General features: G+C 40.8%; 1 protein-coding gene across 2 annotated transcripts in view; it reads left to right on the top strand.

The window, feature by feature from the left end:
* The window catches only part of LOC143101203 (uncharacterized), an 87,794-nt gene that overhangs the window by 58,859 nt on the left and 5,407 nt on the right, over window positions 1-23,528 (top strand). The window contains exons 2-7 of one of the 2 annotated variants that reach the window (XM_076264620.1): window positions 15,787-15,858; window positions 16,249-16,923; window positions 18,464-19,162; window positions 19,365-20,060; window positions 20,470-21,174; window positions 22,586-23,206. In XM_076264620.1, coding sequence (XP_076120735.1) covers window positions 15,834-15,858; window positions 16,249-16,923; window positions 18,464-19,162; window positions 19,365-20,060; window positions 20,470-21,174; window positions 22,586-23,206 — 3,421 coding nt within the window. In that variant the 5' untranslated portion in view covers window positions 15,787-15,833. Of the gene's footprint in view, window positions 1-15,786; window positions 15,859-16,248; window positions 16,924-18,463; window positions 19,163-19,364; window positions 20,061-20,466; window positions 21,175-22,585; window positions 23,207-23,528 lie in introns of both variants that reach the window. The other variant, XM_076264619.1, reaches the window with a different exon arrangement.

Here is a 23,528-nt window from a genome sequence, read left to right as displayed (position 1 = left end):
CATGATCAATTTTAACGTACTCCTCCTAGACGGTTGATCCGATTCATGTCAAAGTTGGTATACATGACGCCGAGATGTTCCTGATTATAAATTGTGAAGCCTTTTTTTGATATGTTGTAATTTGACGAAATGGCGAAATTATTAATTTTAAAACCCTTCCACATAAACAATAAATGTGTCTTAATTCACCATGCATGGCTTGAAATGTTTTAAATTTCACAGGTCTTTGAATACCATGGGAGTGATGATATTCACATGCCCATAATGCATATTTGGCATAGCGCCACCACCTGGCAACAGAAAGAATGGCAATTACACTGATGTCACGTGATCAATTTTAACATACTCCTCCTAGACAGTTTGTCAGATTCATGTGAAATTTGGCAAATATGATGCCAAGATGTTGCTGATGTTAAATTGCGAAGGGATTTTTGATATGTTGTAATATGTCATGATTTTAATATCTCACCATATAAACAGGAAATGTGTCATAAAGTCACAGTGCATTGAATGAATGGTCTGAAACTTCTCAGGTTAATAGATATTATGATTATGATGATATCCAGACACCCAATGGGCCTGCCTGGCATAGCGCCACCACCTGGCCAAGTAGGAAATGTGCCAGAAATGGACAATGCCTTAAGTGATTGATCTGAAACTTTATAAAATATTGGATATCATTATTGTGATGATATTCACACATATAATTCACATGCCTAGCATAGCGCCACCATCTGGCCAAAACAGGAAATATGCCAGAAATGCTCTATGCTTTGAATGAATGGTCTGAAACTTCTCAGGTTAATTGATATTATGATTATGATTATATCCAGACACCCAATGGGCCTGCCTGGCATAGCGCCACCACTTGGTCAAGCAGGAAATGTGCCAGAAATGGACAATGCCTTAAGTGATTGATCTGAAAGTTTTCAAACATTTTGGATATCATTATTGTGATGATATTCACATGTGTCATTTCAATACCTAACATAGCGCCACCATCTGGCCAACCAAAAAGTGTATCAGAAATGTTCTTTGCTTAAAATGAATGGTCTGAAATTTCTCAGGTTAATATATATTATGATTATGATGACACTCATTGGGCCTGCCTTGCATTACGCCCCCACCTGGCCAAGTGAGTAAATGTGGCAGAAAATAAAATACAAAAGCAAATAGCACACGCATGAAAAATGTACATTTCACAAACGCACCACGTCGGTGCTTTGTTGGATTCCGACATGTCACGGGTTGCGGCCCGCAGGTGCTCGGGCCCGCCATTGCCGCTTGCGGCTATATTTATTATTATTATTTGTTCACCTTTTTGCTATTTTTGAGGTGGTTAGCATAGATGAAAAGTCTTGGAATTTGGCACACACATCTGGTATTACAATGGCTACACAGGCATAAAGGCTTGGCCCCGGGTGTGGCCCAGGGACTCAGTAGCGCCCCCTTAGGTGATTGATGCAGTGGTTGGCACATACTTTCAGCTAGACACACCAAATTTGGCAAGTGTGTGTATCTCCCCAAGATGAACAACTTTCGTATGTACAATGCATTAGCCACGCCCAACAGGAAGTGAGGTATTTGGGATTTTGTGCGGACTAAAATGTGATGAATTGTGATGCCAAAAGAGGTGCTTCCCATCGCTGAAAACACATGAAATTTGGCACACACGTCAAGAGGTACCGTGAATACACAGGGGAAAAGCCTTGGCACTGGGCATTGCCCAGGAACTCCATAGCGCCCCCTTATGTCACAGTGACTTGTGGTTGGCATATAGTTTTAGATACACACACCAAATTTGGTGGGTGTATGTAACTCCCAAAAACAATCAACTTTTGTATTAACATGCCATTAGCCACGCCCACAGGAAGTGAGGTAATTGAGATTTTGTGCGTTGTGGACATGATCAATTTTAACGTACTCCTCCTAGACGGTTGATCCGATTCATGTCAAAGTTGGTATACATGACGCTGAGATGTTCCTGATTATAAATTGTGAAGCTTTTTTTTGATATGTTGTAATTTGATGAAATGGCGAAATTATTAATTTTAATACCCTTCCACATAAACAATAAATGTGTCATAATTCACCATGCATGGCTTGAAATGTTTTACATTTCACAGGTCTTTGAATACCATGGGAGTGATGATATTCACATGCCCATAATGCATATTTTGCATAGCGCCACCACCTGGCAACAGAAAGAATGGCAATTACACTGATGTCACATGGTCAATTTTAACATACTCCTCCTAGACAATTTGTCAGATTCATGTGAAATTTGACAAATATGATGCCAAGATGTTGCTGATGTTAAATTGCGAACGGATTTTTGATATGTTGTAATATGTCCTGATTTTAATATCTCACCCTATAAACAGGAAATGTGTCATAAAGTCACAGTGCATTGAATGAATGGTCTGAAACTTATCAGGTTAATAGATATTATGATTATGATGATATTCTGACACCCAACGGGCCTGCCTGGAATAGCGCCACCACCTGGCCAAGTAGGAAATGTGCCAGAAATGGACAATGCCTTAAGTGATTGATCTGAAACTTTATACAATATTGGATATCATTATTGTGATGATATTCACACATATAATTCACATGCCTAGCATAGCGCCACCATCTGGCCAAACAGGAAATATGCCATAAATGCTTTATGCTTTGAATGAATGGTCTGAAACTTCTCAGGTTAATAGATATTATAATTATGATGACATCCAGAGACCCTATGGGCCTGCCTGGCATAGCGCCACCACCTGGCCAAGCAGGAAAATGTGCCAGAAATTGGTAATGCCTTTATTGGTTGATCTGAAACTTTACAAAATATTGGATATCATTATTGTGATGATATTCATATGTGTAATTCACATGCCTAATATAGCGCCACCATCTGGCCAAAAAGTGTATCAGAAATGTTCTTTGCTTAAAATGAGTAATTGGAAATTTCTCAGGTTAATATATATTATGATTATGATGACACAACATGGGCCTGCCTTGCATTGCGCCCCCACCTGGCCAAGCGAGTAAATGTGCCAGAAAATAACATGCAAAAACAAATGGCATACGCATCAAATATGTACATTTTACAAATGCACCACGTCGGTGCTTTGTTGTATTCTGAAATGTCACGGGTTGCGGCCCGGAGGTGCTCGGGCCCGCCATTGCCGCTTGCGGCTATATTTAGGGCCCGAGCACCGAAGGGCGCAAGGCCCTATTGTTTTTGTAAGGATTATTATTATTATTTTTTTTTCTATATTATTATTGTTATTCTACTTTTTTGCTTTCCTGTTTTTGAGGTGGTTAACATGGTCGAAAACTCTTGAAATTTGGCACACACGTCAGGTGTAACACATCGCAGTTAGGTACAAGAGCTTGACCCCGGGCGTGGCCCAGGGCCTCGCTAGCGCCCCCTTAGGTGACTGATCCCGTGGTTGGCAAATATTTTGAGGTGGTTAACATAATCGAAAAGTCTTGAAATTTGGCACACACAGCTAGTGATACAGTGAATAGACAGGGATAAAAGCTTGGCACTGGGCGTTGCCCAGCAACTCCATAGCGCCCCCTTATGTCACTGTGACTTGTGGTTGGCATATAGTTTTAGATACACACACCAAATTTGGTGGGTGTATGTAACTCCCAAAAACAAACAACTTTTGTATTAACATGCCATTAGCCACGCCCACAGGAAGTGAGGTAATTGAGATTTTGTGCGTTGTGGACATGATCAATTTTAACGTACTCCTCCTAGACGGTTGATCCGATTCATGTCAAAGTTGGTATACATGACGCCGAGATGTTGCTGATGATAAATTGTGAAGCGTTTTTTTGATATGTTGTAATTTGACGAAATGGCGAAATTATTAATTTTAATACCCTTCCACATAAACAATAAATGTGTCATAATTCACCATGCATGGCTTGAAATGTTTTAAATTTCACAGGTCATGGAAGACCATGTTAATGATAATATTCACATGCCCATAATGCATGTTTGGCATAGCGCCACCAACTGGCAACAGAAAGAATGACAATTATACTGATGTCATATGATCAATTTGAACATACTCCTCCTAGACGGTTTGTCAGATTCATTTGAAATTTGGCAAACATTATGCCAAGATGTCGCTGATGTTAAATTGTGAAGGTATTTTTGAATGTTGTAATATATTTGATATGATTTTAATATCTCACCACATAAACAGGAAATGTGTCATAAATCACAGTGCATTGAATGAATGCTCTGAAACTTCTCAGGTTAATAGATATCATGATTATGATGATATCCAGACACCCAATGGGCCTGCCTGGCATAGCGCCACCACCTGGCCAAGCAGGAAATGTGCCAGAAATGGACAATGCCTTAAGTGATTGATCTGAAACTTTATAACATATCAGATATCATTATTGTGATGATATTCACATTCGTAATTCACAGGCCTAGCATAGCGCCACCATCTGGCCAAGCAGGAAATGTGCCAGAAATGCTCTATGCCTTGAATAAATGGTCTGAAACTTCTCATGTTAATAGATATTATGATTATGATGATATCCAGACACCCAATGGGCCTGCCTGGCATAGCGCCACCACCTGGTCAAGCAGGAAATGTGCCAGGAATGGACAATGCCTTAAGTGATTGATCTGAAAGTTTAGAAAAAAGTTGGATATCATTATTGTGATGATATTCACATGTGTAATTTCCATGCCTAACATAGCGCCACCATCTGGCCATCCAAAAAGTGTATCAGAAATGTTCTTTGCTTAAAATGAATGGTCTGAAATTTCTCAGGTTAATATATATTATGATTATGATGACAACCAATGGGCCTGCCTTGCATTGCGCCCCCACCTGGCCAAGCAAGTACATGTGGCAGAAAATAAAGTACAAAAACAAATAGCACACGTATCAAATATGTACATTTCACAAATGCACCACGTCGGTGCTTTGTTGGATTCCGACATGTAACGGGTTGCGGCCCGCAGGTGCTCGGGCCCGCCATTGCCGCTTGCGGCTATATTTATTATTATTATTGTTATTCCACTTTTTTGCTTTCCTGTTTTTGAGGTGGTTAACATGGTCGAAACCTCTTGAAATTTGGCACACACGTCAGGTGTCAGGCATCACAGTTAGGTACAAGAGCTTGACCCCGGGCGTGGCCCAGGGACTCGCTAGCGCCTCCTTAGGTGACTGATCCCGTGGTTGGCAAATATTTTGAGGTGGTTAACATAATCGAAAACGCATGAAATTTAGCACACACATCAAGTGGTACAGTGAATAGACAGGGATAAAAGCTTGGCACCGGGCGTTGCCCAGGAACTCCATAGCGCCCCCTTACGTCACAGTGACTTGTGGTTGGCATATAGTTTTAGATACACACACCAAATTTGGTGGGTGTATGTAACTCCCAAAAACAAACAACTTTTGTATTAACATGCCATTAGCCACGCCCACAGGAAGTGAGGTAATTGAGATTTTGTGCGTTGTGGGCATGATCAATTTTAACGTACTCCTCCTAGACGGTTGCTCCGATTCATGTCAAAGTTGGTATACATGATGCCGAGATGTTCCTGATTATAAATTGTGAAGTTTTTTTTCGATATGTTGTAATTTGACGAAATGGCAAAATTATTAATTTTAACACCCTTCCACATAAACAATAAATGTGTCATAATTCACCATGCATGGCTTGAAATGTTTTAAATTTCACAGGTCATTGAAGACCATGTTAATGATAATATTCACATGCCCATAATGCATGTTTGGCATAGCGCCACCAACTGGCAACAGAAAGAATGACAATTATACTGATGTCACATGATCAATTTGAACATACTCCTCCTAGACGGTTTGCCAGATTCATTTGAAATTTGGCAAACATTATGCCAAGATGTCGCTGATGTTAAATTGTGAATGGATTTTTGAATGTTGTAATATATTTGATATGATTTTAATATCTCACCACATAAACAGGAAATGTGTCATAAATCACAGTGCATTGAATGAATGGTCTGAAACTTCTCAGGTTAATAGATATCATGATTATGATGATATCCAGACACCCAATGGGCCTGTCTGACATAGCGCCACCACCTGGCCAAGCAGGAAATGTGCCAGAAATGTTCTATGCTTTGAATGAATGGTCTGAAACTTCTCAGGTTAATAGATATCATGATTATGATGATATCCAGACACCCAATGGGCCTGTCTGACATAGCGCCACCACCTGGCCAAGCAGGAAATGTGCCAGAAATGTTCTATGCTTTGAATGAATGGTCTGAAACTTCTCAGGTTAATAGATATTATGATTATGATGATATCCAGACACCCAATGAGCCTGCCTGGCATAGCGCCACCACCTGGCCAAGCAGGAACATGTGGCAGAAATTGGCAATGCCTTTATTGATTGATCTGAAACTTTACAAAATATTGGATATCATTATTGTGATGATATTCACATGTGTAATTCACATGCCTAGCATAGCGCCACCATCTGGCCAAGCAGAAAATGTGCCAAAAATGTTCAATGCTTTGACTGATTTAGCTGAAATTTTACACAAAATTAGATATCATGATGATGAAATTCATATGCCTTATTAACATGCCTTACATAGCGCCACCAATTGGCAAGATAAGGAATGTGTTTTTTCCACGTCTGTTGGATATCACAATCAGATGCATCAGATTAATCAGATTAGCACACGCATCAAATATGTACATTTCACAAGCGCACCACGTCGGTGCTTTGTTGGGTTCCGAAATGTCACGTGTTGCGGCCCGCAGGTGCTCGGGCCCGCCATTGCCGCTTGCGGCTATATTTATAATCTATTTTTAATGGTTGAAAATTTCAATAGCTTCACTGTCATTGAGCCTAGTGCTTTCAAAATCACAATGCACATCTAAGGCATCACTAGCAACATAGGCCTACTACACCAGCTAATTATGGAAAAACAGACTCCCCCTATTTATAATCTATTTTTAATGGTTAAAAAATGCAATAGCTTCAGTGTTATTGAGCCTACTCCTTCCAAAATCACAACACACATCTAGGGCCTTCAAAGCAACATGCTACAGCAGCTAATTATGGAGAAATGGACTTGCCCTATTCATAACATATTTTTAATGGGGGGGAAATTCAATAGCTTCACTGTTATTGAGCCTAGTACTTCCAAAATCACAACACACATCTAGGGCCTCCCAAGCAACATACTACAGCAGCTAATTATGGAAAAATTGACTCGCCCTATTTATAGTATATTTTTAATGGTTGAAAAATTCAATAGCTTCACTGTTATTGAGCCTACTCCTTCCAAAATCACAACACACATCTAGGGCCTCCCAAGCAACATGCTACAGCAGCTAATTATGGAAAAATGGACTTGCCCTATTCATAACATATTTTTAATGGGGGGAAATTCAATAGCTTCACTGTTATTGAGCCTAGTACTTCCAAAATCACAACACACATCTAGGGGCTCCCAAGCAACATACTACAGCAGATAATTATGAAAAAAATGGACTCTGCCTATTTATAATATATTTTTAATGGGGGACATTTTCAATAGCTTCACTGTTATTGAGCCTACTCCTTCAAAAATCACAACACACGTCTAGGGCCTCCCAAACAACATACTACACCTGCTAATTAGGAAAAAAGATACTTGCCCTATTTATAACATATTTTTAATGGGGGAAAATTCAATAGCTTCGCTGTTATTGAGCCTGTTACTTCCAAAATCACTCCACACATCTAGGGCCTCCCAAGCAACATACTACAGCAGCTAATTATGGAAAAAATAGACTCACCCTATTTATAATATATTTTTATTTGAAAAATGTAAATAGCTTGACTATTTTTAAGTCATGCACTTCCAAATCTGCTACACCTACTACTTTGGGAAATTCTTGATCAGCCTATCTTTAATACATTTTTATTGAAGAAAAAGTCAAGGCAAGCGGCAAGACCATCCAGGGAGAAAGACAGACCTTGCATGTTAGAGCTGGGCTGTCACAATAGAGACTGTAGATGTGTGTAGTACAACCGTAGGGAGACCCTTGATGTGTACAATGATTGTGGAGGCGCTAGACTCAATAACAGTGAAGCCATTGACATTTTCCTCTAAAATAAGTCATGAAAAATAGACCGAGCCAGATCTTGCCATACTACGAGGTGTAGTATGTTCCTAGGGAGACCCTAGATTTGTGGAGTGATTTTTGAGGCACTATATTCAATAAGAGAGAAGGTATTGAATTTATTCTCCATTAAAAATAGGCTGAGCATAATTTCCCAAAACAAGCAGGTGTAGTCTCTTGATGGGGAGTCCCTAGATGTGTGAAGTGATTTTGGAAGCACTGGGCTTAATAACAATAAAGCAATTGATTTTTGTTCTGAAATAAAAATATATTATAAATAGGCTGAGCATAATTTCCCAAAACAAGCAGGTGTAGTATGTTAATAGGGAGGCCCTAAATGTGTGTTGTGATTTTGGAAGCACTAGGCTCAATAACAGTGAAGCTATTGAATTTTTTACCAAATAAAAACATATTATAAATAGGCTAAGCCAGCTTTTCCAAAATTAGCAGGTGTAGTATGTTAATAGGGAGACCCTAGATGTGTGTTGTGATTTTGGAAGCACTAGGCTCAAACAGAGTGAAGCTATTGCATTTTTCCACCAATAAATATATATTGCAAATAAGGCGAGTCAGTTTTTCCATAATTAGCAGGTGTAGTATGTTGCTAGGGAGGCCCTACCTGTGTGTTGTGATTTTGGAAGCAGTAGGCTCAATAACAGTGAAGCTTTTGAATTTTTCCCCCATAACAAATATGTTATAAATAGGGCAAGTAATTTCTTCCCTAATTAGCAGGTGTAGTCTGTTGCTAGTGAGGCCCTACATGTGTGCTGTGATTTTGGAAGTACTAGGCTCAATAACAGTGAAGCTATTGAATTTCCCCCCCCCCCCCATACATTTTTTTATAAATAGGGCAAGTACTTTTTTCCCTAATTAGCAGGTGTAGTCTGTTGCAAGTGAGGCCCTACATGTGTGTTGCGATTTTGGAAGTACTAGGTTCAATAACAGTGAAGCTATTGAATTTTCGGTTTTGCACTTTGTAGACGGTCCCTGAAAGCAGAATGCTCACAGGGATGCGTTTTATTTACCCACATATGTACACGGTTCTTTCGGATGAAAATGTATTTTAAATGTATTTGTATCCACTTTCGGTTTTGCACTTTGTAGACGGTACCTAGACGCTCGGCTGAAAGCAGAATGCTCACAGGGATGCGTTTTATTTATTCACATTATGTCATATCTTTCGGATGAAAACAGGTTGTAGCTTGTTGTCTACCCTACTACGGTTAGATAGAGCTCTCTATTGTGCAATGAAATAATTTCTCCTATGATTTATTGAACCGCAAAACCCGAATCTTGCGAATCTGCCAATTTCTGTCTAACTTTACCCAAGTAGACCGGCAGACTTGCCCAAAAGGCTTGATAACCGGAGGCGAGTGAAGTCTTTGGCCGCGGCTCACACTCAGCGTTCACACGCTGCTGTCGTGTCGTCTAGCTAGCCCTCTCCTTGGGACTCCAGCTCCGCTGCTGGTCACGTCCTTCTCCAAAAGCTACCTGTCCTCGACTGAGAGTTGCCGCTCTAGAAAAAGCCCAATCTACCCCCAAGTGCCAATCACCGAACCCACCGTTCCCGCTACACACCTGTGTCTAATTAATCTACACCTCAAGTGCCAATCACCCAAAACCACCATTCCCGCTACACACCTGTGTCTGATTTGTAAACAATGTGTGCTTAAGGGGGCTGCCATCTTGGCATAATAATGTTCCACCCCAAAACCCGTCCCCATGGAATTTCAGATGCCATTTTAGTTCCCACCCCGTGACACAACAGTGCAAGAATAAAGTCTAGAGACCAGCATAAAATAAATATGGACATATGATGTTGTACTGTTTACCAGTGGAGTAGCTAGTAAATGTGCTGGTCTTAGTGATCGAGGTACAGGACATGCAATTGCGGCAGGGAAAGAAGCCCGTCAGATCATCCAAGCGTTCGCGGGGACGCATTGAGTGATTGAAGGTGTCCGAGTGGACCAGCCTGTCTTTTAAGTTAGCAGATCTGGAGTGAGTAAAAAGAAGTGGGTTGGGAAAAAGGTCAGCACATTTGGGGTCAGCCTGAAGAACATGCCAGTGCTGTCTAATAACTTGTTTGATTTGTTGGCTAAAGGGTGTGTAGGTTGTGCAACAAATCAAAGGTGGATCGCTATGCTGGGTGTTCGATATGGAACGATCAAGATGTGTTCCACAATTCATCAACCAATCAGAAAATTCAGGGGCTGAAGTCCACAACGCCTAGCGTCATTTACTAGTGTCAGTCGTTACCGTGGCTGAAACGCCCCCCAAGGGCAAAAATATTAGTTTCAATTGCATGTAATCTAATGGAGGTGCACCGGCTTGAGTACAGAAAACACCTATAAAAATATTAAATCTTTTAGCAAACATCAATAAACGGCACAAACACGTGTGTACTGAGAGTTATCTGTGTGTCAACGAGGTTAAGGGTAACATTAAGTTCCCTCATTTTGCTAATTCCAGTTAAACGGCCAGAACTGTCTCGAGTGTACTCATTGTAGAACTGCTTTCAATGGCCTGACTGTGTAGCTCGGTTTAGCAAGCTAAGCCTTTTGCCGTAACACCACATACTCATAAGTTGCATCTTAATTTATTCTCACATGAATGCACATTCCCTACAATGTCTGTGGGAATAATTTTAACAAGTAATGTGTACCAGTTGGTTATGTTACACTGACGATACAGTTAGCAACCTAATGATGCTACCTATGTTACATGTTGTTGGAGTCACGATCGTTTTGCGTTGTGTTTTAGTTCTGATGTCTGTATTGAAGATGGTCAATAAAGCTTGACGGCTGGATCAGGATCGGCGATTAGATGATGATTTATTGTAGATGGTACAACAATGAATAACAGAACACAGGCTAAGTCTCAAACAGTAAAACTGTGCAGAGTCTAACAGTTGTGGTTGTTATTAGAAGCGGCTGCTGAGCCTTCCGACAGAAGATGCTCCTCGGGTCGCTTCCTCGATCCGTCTCCGAGTCAAAACCTAAGACAAAGTCTGTTATACTAAAACATACAAACGTCTATCATGCCAACGTGGCAGGTGACAACCAGTGTACAAAACCCGGCCCTGGCCAGATGGAGATACTAGCCCGAATAGGCAGACATGCTGTCTCCCTCGGCCCATGTTATCACTGATGTTCCTCGGATGTTCCTAAACATCGGCCTCTCTGACCTTCCTGCTGGTACACAGGCCTAAGGCACAGTTATGTACAATAATATGAACCTCTCCCTGTTGTATACTACACACAGAAGTAACATATGAACACATCAGAATACAGTGAGAATACCCCAGAATTCTACAATGTGAAGGGGAAACATTTCTTTAGACAAAAATAAAAGCTTAACTTAGGCCTAAGGAGTCATATAAGAATTGTGTCTTGACCATTAAGTCTTCAATAATGAAGTCATTAAACTCAATCATTCTTCATACAATTATCATCTACCCACACAACACTAAGCGCTGACGATTAGTCAGTTAGCAACCTAATGATGCTACCATTGTATACAGCTTCCAGAGAAAATTGTCGTCAACATTGGGCAATCGAGGGTGAATTAGGTTGTTAACATACACTGGGCAGTTAAGTAAACACAATTCCTTTAAATTATTGTGTTCAGAAACAAGCAGAACTCCACCTGAATGTAAAACGAATGTATAAAGTCTAAATGCGAGTTCGCCCATTGACTTCCATCGTGTGATGTTAGCATGATTTCCCCCTTATGGGGGGCGGTAACCTTTCCGAACGTCTTAACCGACTGTATGTATCGGGAAAGAAGGAACATTGGAGAACGCCACATGAAAATACATCTTTGGTAAGTATTTATCATATGGGGATTGTTGGATTTACAACACGGTTACAATGTCTACTTAACTTTATGCGTTAAAACTAAGACCAGCATTATTAACCTTTCCCGATTCCCACTGACACTAGTAAATGACGCTAGGCGTTGTGGACTTCAGCAGCCAATGAGAATTGGACTTCAGCCCCTGAATTTTCTGATTGGTTGATGAATTGTGGAACAAACGTAACGTTGTCGACAGTTTTGAGCGAGCACACAGACGAAGTTGAGCGAGCGCGACAGAGATCTCCTGAGCTAGCGGAGGAACAGTTTATGTGAGCACGTACAGTGAAACTGAAAGAAAGGGGGCTGATGTTGCTCATACAATTGATATTAGTAAACAGGCAAAGACATTTGTGGGGCACAACATAGATTCCTGTTTGCTCAACTATACGTTTTTTTGTGCTCGAGTTTTTTTCCTCGAGTGCTCAAATTTTTCCTCAAAATATAATTTGTGTGCTCGCTCAAAATATTTTTCTGCGCTCAAACTGTGCTATTGCTCGCTCATAAAAGTGGAACAAATGTAACTCCATACTCTGAGATGTACTGTACATGTTTGCGTACTCGTTCCAAGGCACTGTCAAGAACCTCGGACGTATAACCTCGTGCACGGAAATCCTTGTAAAGTGCTTTGGACTCAACCTCGAAGTCGTCATCTCTATGACAAATGCGCAGAGCCGGACAGTAACGGAGTACATTTACTTGAGTACAGTACTTGAGTACAATTTTGAGGCATCTGTACTTTACTCAAGTATCATTTTTGGGGAGTAGGCTACTCATGGCTTTTCTCAAGTAGGCCTACATTTCTTTACTCCACTACATTTCTATCCATAACCGTGAGTACCCGTTACTTCTTCTAAAAAAAAAAGGAAAAAAGAAAAATCTCGGAAATCCTCAATTTGTTGTTTCCCTCTCAAACGTGATTGGATTGTGCAGGCGCCACTGATTGGGACAGCCTATCAGCAATCACCGCAGCTTTCCGCCAAAGTCAACTCCGTGGTCAGATTTAGAGACAACACCATGGACTAAACAATGGATGAAGACGCAGCAGGTCCATCCCGGGAATGTGCCAACCTGTGGCCCCACCTCACCAGACTATTTAAATTTTCTGAACAAGTTAATGATTGTTTTCGCTTCAAGTGTTTCAATTACAAAATAGTATTTTGTATTTTAAATACATGTATTAGAAATACTGCCCATCCCTGGCAACATGGTAAAAAGATGAAAATGACTTGATTTTACTTTCAATTCCTTTTACATTCTCCAAGGTATTAACATTAAAATTTTTCATAACTCCATGTAGGACGTTTCTGTACATAAATGTAAGCACTGTGGCAGTAGTAATGCAATATTTGAAAAAAAAAAAAAAAAAGTAGGCTACTCTTGTACTCTTGATACTCAAGTACTTTTAAAAACAAGTACTTCAGTACTTTTACTTAAGTAGACATCTGACTGTTGTACTTTTACTTGTACTTGAGTAAAATTTAGCAAAGGGTATCTGTACTTTTACTCAAGTAATAAAGCTGTGTACTCTGTCCGCCTCTGCAAATGTGTCTAATGCGTAAAAACTGGGAGTCCCTTCTTGCTCGGTGCAGGGTGGAAACTTGACGCATGTAGATAGCTGTTCATGTCTGTGGGTTTCTTGTATAAAGTGGTAGGTTGTGTAGGTGTAGGTTGCGGGTGTCTCGCACTACCCAGGTGTTTAAGAAAATGTTTTGCACTTATGATCAAATTCAAGCCTGAATTTAATGGAGTCAATGAGACCATTAAGATAGTCATGAAACTCATGAAGATATGCTTCTGTACCCTTCCAAATCAAAAATAAATCATCTATATAGCGCCTGTAAAGCAGTATGTTGTCAGAAAACGGATTGTCAGCATGGATGTGGTGATGCTAGGTATGCAAGGTAACCCATGAACAGATTAGCATAATCAGGCGCGAATGTGGCAACCATGGCAGTGCCACGAATCTGTACGAAGTAATCATTGTTGAACAAGAAGTAATTTTTGGTCAATACCAATCTGGCCATTTCAGTCAAGAAAGACGTGGGAGAATAGCACTCTGTGCGTGTGTTCAGAAAGAACTCTTAACGAGTCCAGAATCATGGGGAATGTTCGTATAGAGGCTAGTGACGTCCATGGTGACCAAGAGGATGTCGACCTCATCTAGACTAACTTTATTAATGGTGTCTATAAAATCACCTGTGTCTCTCAGGTAGGACGGTAAGTTGGTCTCCTCTACACTGTAGCTTCAATGTTATCCCTCATTTGTGTAAGTCTGCTAAATGAGTAAGTGTAAAATATTTAGTGCAACTCGTCTGCAGCTATGAGGGAGGGCAGTATGGGGTGGGGGACACGCCACTCTAGGCTTGAAATTTCACCATTTTGGGGGCAAGGCCACTTGGCCTTCAGTTGGGCATATTGGGTGGGGGGCACAAAGGCCACATGTCAGGGCACCAAGGCCAAAGTTAACTATACAGTAGTAGCATATAAAAATGATCAAAGTTGTATTTAGCCTATTCACTGCAGTAGACCTGCATCACTCTATGAAACATTACAAAAACATGAAACTTGACATATTACATAGAACTGTAAATCATCTGATCATCTAATAATTACAGATATCTAGGCTATATATAACATTTATTTTATATGTGGCCTGCTATGAAATCATGTATTGAACAATTTAAGCACAGCTCAGCTTTAAGAAACTCAAATAGCCTAGATGCATGCTTAGCATTTTGTGATCATTAAGGCTACTTTTACAAACTCTGCTGTCCTCTGATTTACCAATATCTAGGCGATATTTGTAACATTTAGTTGGTATTTGGCCCGTTATGAAATCGTGTGGAACAATTTAAACATATTGTAAAACTTAAAGCCCAAATTTGGAGACATCCATGCATGTCGAAATTTACTGCAAATTCAAAACTGGATTACTCTGGAACAGCTAACTGTACAGGGGACTGCTTTACACCGTTGTGTTCGGTAAGGTCTGCTGTTTATTCTGATATATGGTTTGTCATGTGTTAAAAGAAGGGTTCGTGAAGTATTCCACCGAGATGAATGGGTAGGGAGATCATGGACGCAAAACCTTCAGTAGAATGTATGATTAAATTTAATTATATTATTTACTTTTCTCGCGAATCGTTCAACACAGCTATTATCGGCTAACATCGTTTAAAAGCTGAGAAAAAGCTCTTTCATGTGACATTTGTGATGTCTGTGTGATGATGAGTAGGCTAGGCTACTTCACGAGTAGTTCAACTGAGAAGAATGGGTGAATTTGGACGCACCTTCTTTCTTGCGCTGTCACTTTCTCCACTGCGTAAAAGACTAAATTAATTTGCGCTGTGAATGCTAAGATTATTTTGACAGGCAACAGGCTAAATAAAAATAGCTATTAGTAGGACGCAAAGCAGAATATTAAAAGAAGGGGGCACCAAGGCCACCGTGGCCTGTAAACCTCTGATTTTCAAAGGGGCATCACGGCCAACGCAAGGGGAAATTCCTACCCTGGGCCACTCTGAAATATTTTGAATTTGGCCTGCATTTTGAATGCTGGTTGTGACAAACAGTACCCATAACTATTAAACACCATTATGCTGCCATGTTGTTCATTAAACACCATTAAACACCATGTTGTTCATTAAACACCATTCAACACCATGTTGTTCATTAAACACCATGTTGTCCATTAAACACCATCATGCTGCCATGTTGTCCATTAAACACCATTAAACACCATGTTGTCCATTAAACACCATTATGCTGCCATGTTGTCCTCTTTCAGTGTGAATGCAGTCATGACATCTGAGGGATCTGAGTAAAACTGAAGAGATGGCTGCAGGGAGATCATCTACTGGTGAGTCCATCACTCTGATACCCTAATGGAACATGTCCATCACTCTGATACCCTAATGGAATATGTCCATCACTCTGATACCCTAATGCAGGGGTGGGCAAACTGCGGCTCGGCCCGCCAAGCACTTTCATCACACTCTGACACCCTAATGTTACCCTTCTTTTCCAGTTGTTTTCCTGTGTCATGAATAGTCCATCAGTTTGATACCCTATTGGGGAGTGTATTTCTTTTCAAGATATTTTCCTGTTTCCTTTTGATTAATAGGTGATACAACCGTTATTCTATTTTTATTTCATTTATTTCATTACTATTTTTAAAATATATCTGGGGAGCTTAAGTGTTTTCTGAAAGCTTCACACTTGTTGTCTCCATGTGTTGTCTCATGACCAGGTGATATCCCCAATCTCTCAGAAGTGAGGATTGTGCTACTGGGGAACAGAGAAGCTGGGAAGAGTTCAGCAGGAAACACCATCCTGGGCAGAGAGGAGTTTGACCCTGATGTGAGAACACTGCAGTGTGTGAAGAGACAGGGAGATGTAGCAGGGAGACAGGTCACTGTGGTGGACACTCCAGGATGGACAGAATATAGTCGCTATTTTTGTAAAGATTCTCCTCACCTCCTGAAACAGGAGATTGTTCTCAGTGTGACTGTGTGTCCTCCAGGACCTCATGCTTTTCTGTTGGTCATCCATGAAAACATGACCTTCACAGAGGCAGAGAGAAACACCACATCAAACCACCTGAGTTTTCTGGGCCATGGAGCCTGGAAACACTCTCTAGTTCTGTTCATTCATGAGACTCCTGCAGAAGACAAAGCCTTTGAGATTAAAGGGAAAATGCTCCAGTCGCTTGTAAAGAATTGTGAGAACAGATATCATGTCCTCAACATCAAGAACAAGAATGATATGCAAATCTCAGAGCTGCTGGAGAAGATAGAAGAGATGGTGGCAGGAAACAGTGGCCTTCACTATGAACTAAACAAAGAAATATTTCAGAAGGTTGAAGAGAAGAGGACAGAAGAAGAGAGAAGAGCAGAGGAGAGAAGAAAGAAAGTCCAGAGACCCGGTGAGTGAAATTACGTAACAAATAATTTGTATAAATGAGTAGGGGCGGTTGTAGTGTAGTGGTTAATGAGCTGGGATAGCATGCAGTTGCCTGTAAAAAGTTGTGGATTCAATATCCGGCTTTCATCGTTGTGCCCTTGAGTAAGGTACCCCGAGTTGCTCTGGGGACAGTGGCCCTTATAATGTAATTGACTTTAAACACATTAATGATGTATTCAGTGTAGCCCTGAGCCTCCTTTTGGTTTGCACAATGGCTGCCGTGTGAGTTGAAGTGGTCCATAAAAAGACTTCCAGAAGTAATATTATACATTGAAGCAAAACAAAATTGAGAAATGTCATACAGGTAAATTTTTCGTACTGAACATCTCATCTAAGTTGGTTTATAAGCATCAGGCAGCGATGATATCCAGTTTCTTCCTTATCAGAAAGTTTTACCTCCATGAGTCTAAAAATTCAAATCAACATTTAACCCTTAAAACCCGATTGACGCAAAGTGCGTCAAAAAACACACCCTTTCTTCTCTGTTACATTGCTCCGGAACGGTTCATCGCAGCGAGATGAAACCTTTATTGCACGACAGAGCAGAAGTGGGGCTTTCCAACGACACTACACACTTGTCTGTACAATCAAGTATGAAAATTTAAAAAATCATGAAATTAAATCAAATTGCATCATATTTACAGTCTATACTTCTCTGCGTTCACCTGCACACACATTACTCTAGTTTGAATTACTCGCGGACCCGTGATCGCATAGATATGCCACGCATGTCAGATGAAAGAGGAGACTCAGAGCTATCATTTGATACCAAGTACATCCTTCTGGGTTATAAAACAGACGAAGTGACAGCAAAATAATAACTTCATATAGCTGGACTTACCCCACGTTTTTGTCTGTTCTTGTGGCAAAGCATGTTTATAATCCAATGCTATCATGTGTTTCTCTATGGCAAAGCATGTTCATATTCCGGTTTTGAGATCCTAGCAAATTCCTGCATGGCATCCAATTAAAGGCTCACATTGCATCCCAATTTGTTCAACAAATAAACACCTTTTTTGCCTTTACTTTGTTCATGGCAATGCAGTAAAAAGTTGAGAATTATTATGACTGCATACACACAGGCACGCAGGCTAACACGCAACCTCGGGTCAAGTCAGGTCAGATCAGTTCGTGTCACAGATATGGAGCGCAGAAAGGTCATTTTTCATCACTAAATAAAAAATGGCATTTATTTCCGTAAATCACACAGCAAATATTTCTGTAAATTGCTCAGCCCCAGAGTATCCCTCCAACATGGCAATTATATTGCCCGATTCAGGACAGTCTGCCCTACACACACATGAAATGCATGTAGAGCTGTGAGCTTGCTGTGGTGAGATACATGTCGAAATATAAGAATTTTTATAATACACTTTTTATATTTTAATTCTTTAAAAATCAAAATAAAATCAATGCTAGTATTAATACATGAAATGATGGCAGATCTGGATAGCCTAGACTCTCCTGAAAAATCAGCTGAAGTTCTCCATTTACTCCTGCAGGAGGTGCACTGCTTCCAGATCTGAAAATTGTGCTGCTGGGATTTAAAGATGCTGGGAAGAGTTCATCAGGAAACACCATCCTGGGCAGAGAGGAGTTTCAGCCTGGACAGAGATCTGCTGTTTGTGTGAAGAGACAGGGAGAAGTAGCAGGCAGACAGGTCACTGTGGTGGAGGCACCTGGATGGTGGGGTTCTTATGGCCCTGCGACCAGCACTGACATGCTCAAAAGAGAGATTGTGCTGAGTCAGTGTTTGTGTGATCAGGGTCCCCATAGTTTTTGTTTGGTCATACGAGTGGATGCTGCTTTCACAGAGCAACACACGACATCAGTTCAACACCACTTATTTCTTCTCAGTGAGACAGTGTGGAGTCACACCATGGTGCTGTTTACCTGTGGAGACTGGCTGGGAGACACACCCATTGAGCAGTACATTGAGAGTGAAGAGGCCCTACAGTCTCTGGTAGAGAAATGTGGGAACAGATATCATGTCCTCAACAATCAGAATAGAGGAGATGACATGCAGGTCACACAGCTGCTGGAGAAGATAGAAGAAATAGTAGCAAATAAGAGCCCTCTCTTTAAAATGAGTGAAGATTTTTTACAAAACCTAGAGGAGCAGGTGAAGACGGAGAAAATCAGAGCAGAGAAGAGGAGGATGAAGGTGAAGAAACAAAGACAAGACCTCAGGCCATCACTGGGTGAGTAACAGCTCCAAGCTGCAAGCACCAAGGCGAGTGTAAGTAAAGCTGTTGAACCACAACTGAAATTGTCATTTATAATAATTACTATTTTGATGAATGGACTATTAAAAAGAGAATGTATGGTAACATTGTTTAAGCATCACATCATAACATATTGGCTACTAAAACATGTATTATATTTATCTTTTTTCCCTAAAAGTCCAAATACATCAGTCACCTCTCAGGATAGTTCTTCTGGCATTCAAGGAAGTTGGCAAGTCTTCAACAGGGAACACCATCCTGGGTGAAGATGTGTTTGAGTTGCGCTCTACATCAAAGTGTGAGAAGAGAGAGGGGGAGGTGGCAGGGAGGCAGGTCACTGTGGTCAACACCCCAAGCTGGTGGTGGAGTGGTGACATCGCTAATGCTCCTGAAATCCTTAAACAGGAAACTGTGCTGAGTGTGTCCTTGTGTGATCCTGGACCCCATGTTATCTTACTGCACATACGTGTTGATGTCTGTTTCACTAGTCAGTACAGACAAGAAGTGCAGCAATATTTGACCCTTTTCAGTGGGGATATCTGGAGTCACACCATGGTCCTGTTCACCTGTGGAGACTGGCTGGGAGACACAACCATTGAGGAGCATATTGAGAGTGAAGAGGTCCTGCAGTCTTTAATAGAGCAATGTGGGAACAGATATCATGTCATTAACAATAAGAATAGGGCAGGCGATCAGGTCACACAGCTGCTGGAGAAGATAGAAGAGATGGTAGCAGGAAACAAAAACTGTCACTTTAAGATGGACAGAAAGAGACTGGAGGAAGTGAAGGAGAGGAGGAGGAAGGAAGATCAAAGAGTTACAGAGAGACTGATGAAGGTGGAGAAACAAAGACAACACCTCCAGTCACTGAAGCGTGAGTTGTGTTGTAATTTCTGTGTTTTGTACTAAGAAAACAAGCTTTTTCATAGTGAAAATAGTCTAGTTTTTATCTGCCTGTTATTTTTGGTTTTATATTCAAATTAATTTTGACATGTGTGCATCACATGTAAACACATGCCGTTTCCACTAACCATCCAGGATGTGCACTATAATTCTGTGTTCCGGGGCGTAAGTCCCCGTGAAAATTAAAGAGAAGTTTACACATCAGGCCAAGTAGCAGTGCCAGTGGGGCTGTAAGTGGTGTGTACAAGGTGTACATGCAGTTTAGGTGGTCAGCTCACTAGATTTAAACCACAACTCCTTACTGCTGCTCAAAGTCCACAAAGTTCTTAAGATAACATGGTCATATAATGTGAAATATATTCATGTATTCTTTTCAGCAGGGAATTCATCCCTGCGGTCAGAGTTCAGAGTTGTGCTGCTGGGATACAGAACATCTGGCAAGAGTTCATCAGGAAACACCATCCTGGGAAGAGAGGAGTTTGACCTGAAGAGAAGAACAGCTCAGTGTGTGAAGAGACAGGGAGAAGTAGCAGGCAGACAGGTCACTGTAGTCGAGGCTCCAGGATGGTGGAGAAATAAGAACCTCAAAGACACTTCTGAGCTCACTAAACAGGAGATTGTGCTCAGTGTGTCTCTGTGTCCTCCAGGACCTCACATTCTTTTACTGATTATAAAAGTAGATCATTCTTTTATGCAGGATCACATTAGAAACATCCAAGAACATCTGGAGTTTCTCAGTGAGAGAGTCTGGAGTCACACCATGGTGCTGTTTACCTGTGGAGACTGGCTGGGAGACACAACCATTGAGCAGTACATTGAGAGTGAAGAACACCTCAGATATCTGGTAGAGAAATGTGGGAACAGATATCATGTTCTCAACAATGAGGACATAGGTGACAGAACACAGATCACAGAGCTGATGGAGAAGATGGAGGAAATTATTGCTGGAAATGGGGGCCGTCACTATAAGATGGACATAAAGAGACTGGAGGAAGTAAAGGAGAGGAGGGAGAAAGAAGAAAAGAGAGCAGTGGACAGACAGATGTGTGTCTACAGGCAGAGATCTGTTTTTCAATTCTCAGGAGGTGAGTTCATTCATTTTAATGTGTTTGTATATACTGTATACTGTTTGTAATTGTATACTGAATTCCATATTCATTCTGCTCTTATAACTTTATTGTTACTACACTGCACTCCCCTACTGTGAACCACTTGCTTAACTGTATACTACTGTCCACACTGCCCTATAAGTCATATACTGTTTACACTGCACTACCTGTCTATACTGTTCACATTGCACTTTTCTGCTTTTTTGTACTTCTGGTTAGACACTAACTGCATTTCGTTGTCTCTGCACTTGTACTCTGCACAATGACAATAATGTTGAATCTAATCTAATCTAATCTAATTGGGTAATATTATATTGTATATGGTATTATTAATTATAATAATATTACCATAATTAGTATGTTTCTTTCCTCAGTGGGTCCTGTTTTATTCTAAGTGTGGTGCATGAGTGTGTTTGTTGTCTGAATTCTCTGTTGCTAGTTTGACAGGGACATGAAAAGTGCATCGTTCACAAAAACTGTGCTGGGTCTAAGAAAGGGCCCCATATGATTTTGTACTCTATATATTAATTCATATTTAAATATATGAACTGTGGGGTGTACTACAAATCTCGATTAGTGGGTTAGCGAGGTATGTTGCTATGCTGTGACACGAAAGTGGATCTGTTTTAGTGTCGCTATATCACCATGGTATCTTATGCTGTCAACCAAACCTGGACGGGAGGAGGTTATGTGTTAAGTTATAGCTCAAATCGTGTAATCTACCGCACACTGACCAATCAATTGTCTTAAAAACGAAGTTATCTCACGTGTAGGATTCTGTCATATATCTTACAGGTGGAGCTCCGCCTCTACTAACATTTTGGATCTCGAATGTGCTTTAATAGTGCTGTGCGTGCAAATATCCCACTATGGACGTGCATACCATACAACAACTGATGACAATTGATTTATTTGATGTTAAAGGTTAGACTCAAAAAATGACCGCAGTGTAGATTAAGCTATCGCTCATGATTGCGGAAGTAATTGTTTTTAAATAGAGGCGGTCTTGTGTGTCTCCACGTTACACGATTGGCCAAAGTCATCCCAACACCGAGAATGCGCACAAATATATCACATAACTGCAATCGTAGTATCACTTAACGTATACCCCTGAGTCAAGGCTTTGTCAAGCCTCGATATGTCCACATAGCCTAGATATGTCTAACGTGCTTCGTAGTATACCCCACTGGGCTTGTGACCATACTCATTAATCTAAACATCATAACAACAAATACCACTACACTGCCCCCTGTTGGAGAACAAAATCACTGCTGTCAGTGTTGTCCAGCAGGGGTTAGTGGAGTGATACACTCAGCTGTTACTACAGTACTGTATAAGAGGTTGGCCAACGTCTTATACAGTGATGGATTTTTCTATTTCTTAACAGGTGATACTCTGTTCATCTCAAGCATGAGGGTTGTGCTTTTTGGACACAAATATGCTGGGAAGAGTTTATCAGGAAACACCATCCTGGGCAGAGAGGAGTTTGGAACAGCAACTCAGTGTGTGAAGAGACAGGGAGAAGTAGCTGGCAGACAGGTCACTGTGGTGGACACACCAGGGTGGGGGAGAAATGAGACCCTCAGAGACACTCCCCAGAAAACCAAACGGGACATTGTGCTCAGTGTGTCTCTTTGCCCCCCAGGACCGCATGCAGTCCTTCTAGTCATACCTGTAGCTTGTAGGTTTACACAGGACACAGAAAGTGTCAGGGACCATTTGGAGCTTCTTGGTAAACATGTTTGGAGTCACACAATTGTCCTTTTCACCTATGGAGACTGGCTGGGAGACACATCCATTGAGCAGCACATTGAGAGTGAAGGAGAAACCCTGCGGTGGATCATTGGGAAATGTGGGAACAGATATCATGTCCTCAACAACAAGGACTGGACTGATGATACACAAGTAACAGAGCTGCTGGAGAAGATAGAACAGATGGTGGTAAGAAACGGAGGTGCTCACTATGAAAGACAAAAAGAAGAGGGAAAATGGAAGTCTTTCTTCAAAGGTGTGGTATCCCCAGTAAATGAATGTTAAATTAATACTAATCTTCAACTCAAACATATCATATAATGTGATACCTATTCATACAGTATAATCTATCTGTATAATCTATTTGTTTTATCAACTCAATGCAACTGTTAAAGAGTGCCATTTGACTTTAAAGAGTGCTGTGCTTATGTTATGATACATGTAGTATAATGTAATACCTCATGTATAATCTTAACGTTTTATCAACTCAGTTGTTAAAGAGTGCTGTGCTTATGTTATTATACTCAAGCTAAGTCACCACTTACTAAGACATTATGAGTAAATGTAGGACCTCTTAT

This window comes from Alosa pseudoharengus, unplaced genomic scaffold, assembly GCF_046254945.1.
Source record: "Alosa pseudoharengus isolate Yale_2024_CS ecotype anadromous, Long Island Sound unplaced genomic scaffold, YU_APseudo_1.1 YU_APseudo_1.1_scf_30, whole genome shotgun sequence".
In the NCBI taxonomy this organism is placed as follows: Eukaryota; Metazoa; Chordata; class Actinopteri; order Clupeiformes; family Clupeidae; genus Alosa; species Alosa pseudoharengus.
This window is presented reverse-complemented; position numbering and strand designations above follow the sequence as displayed.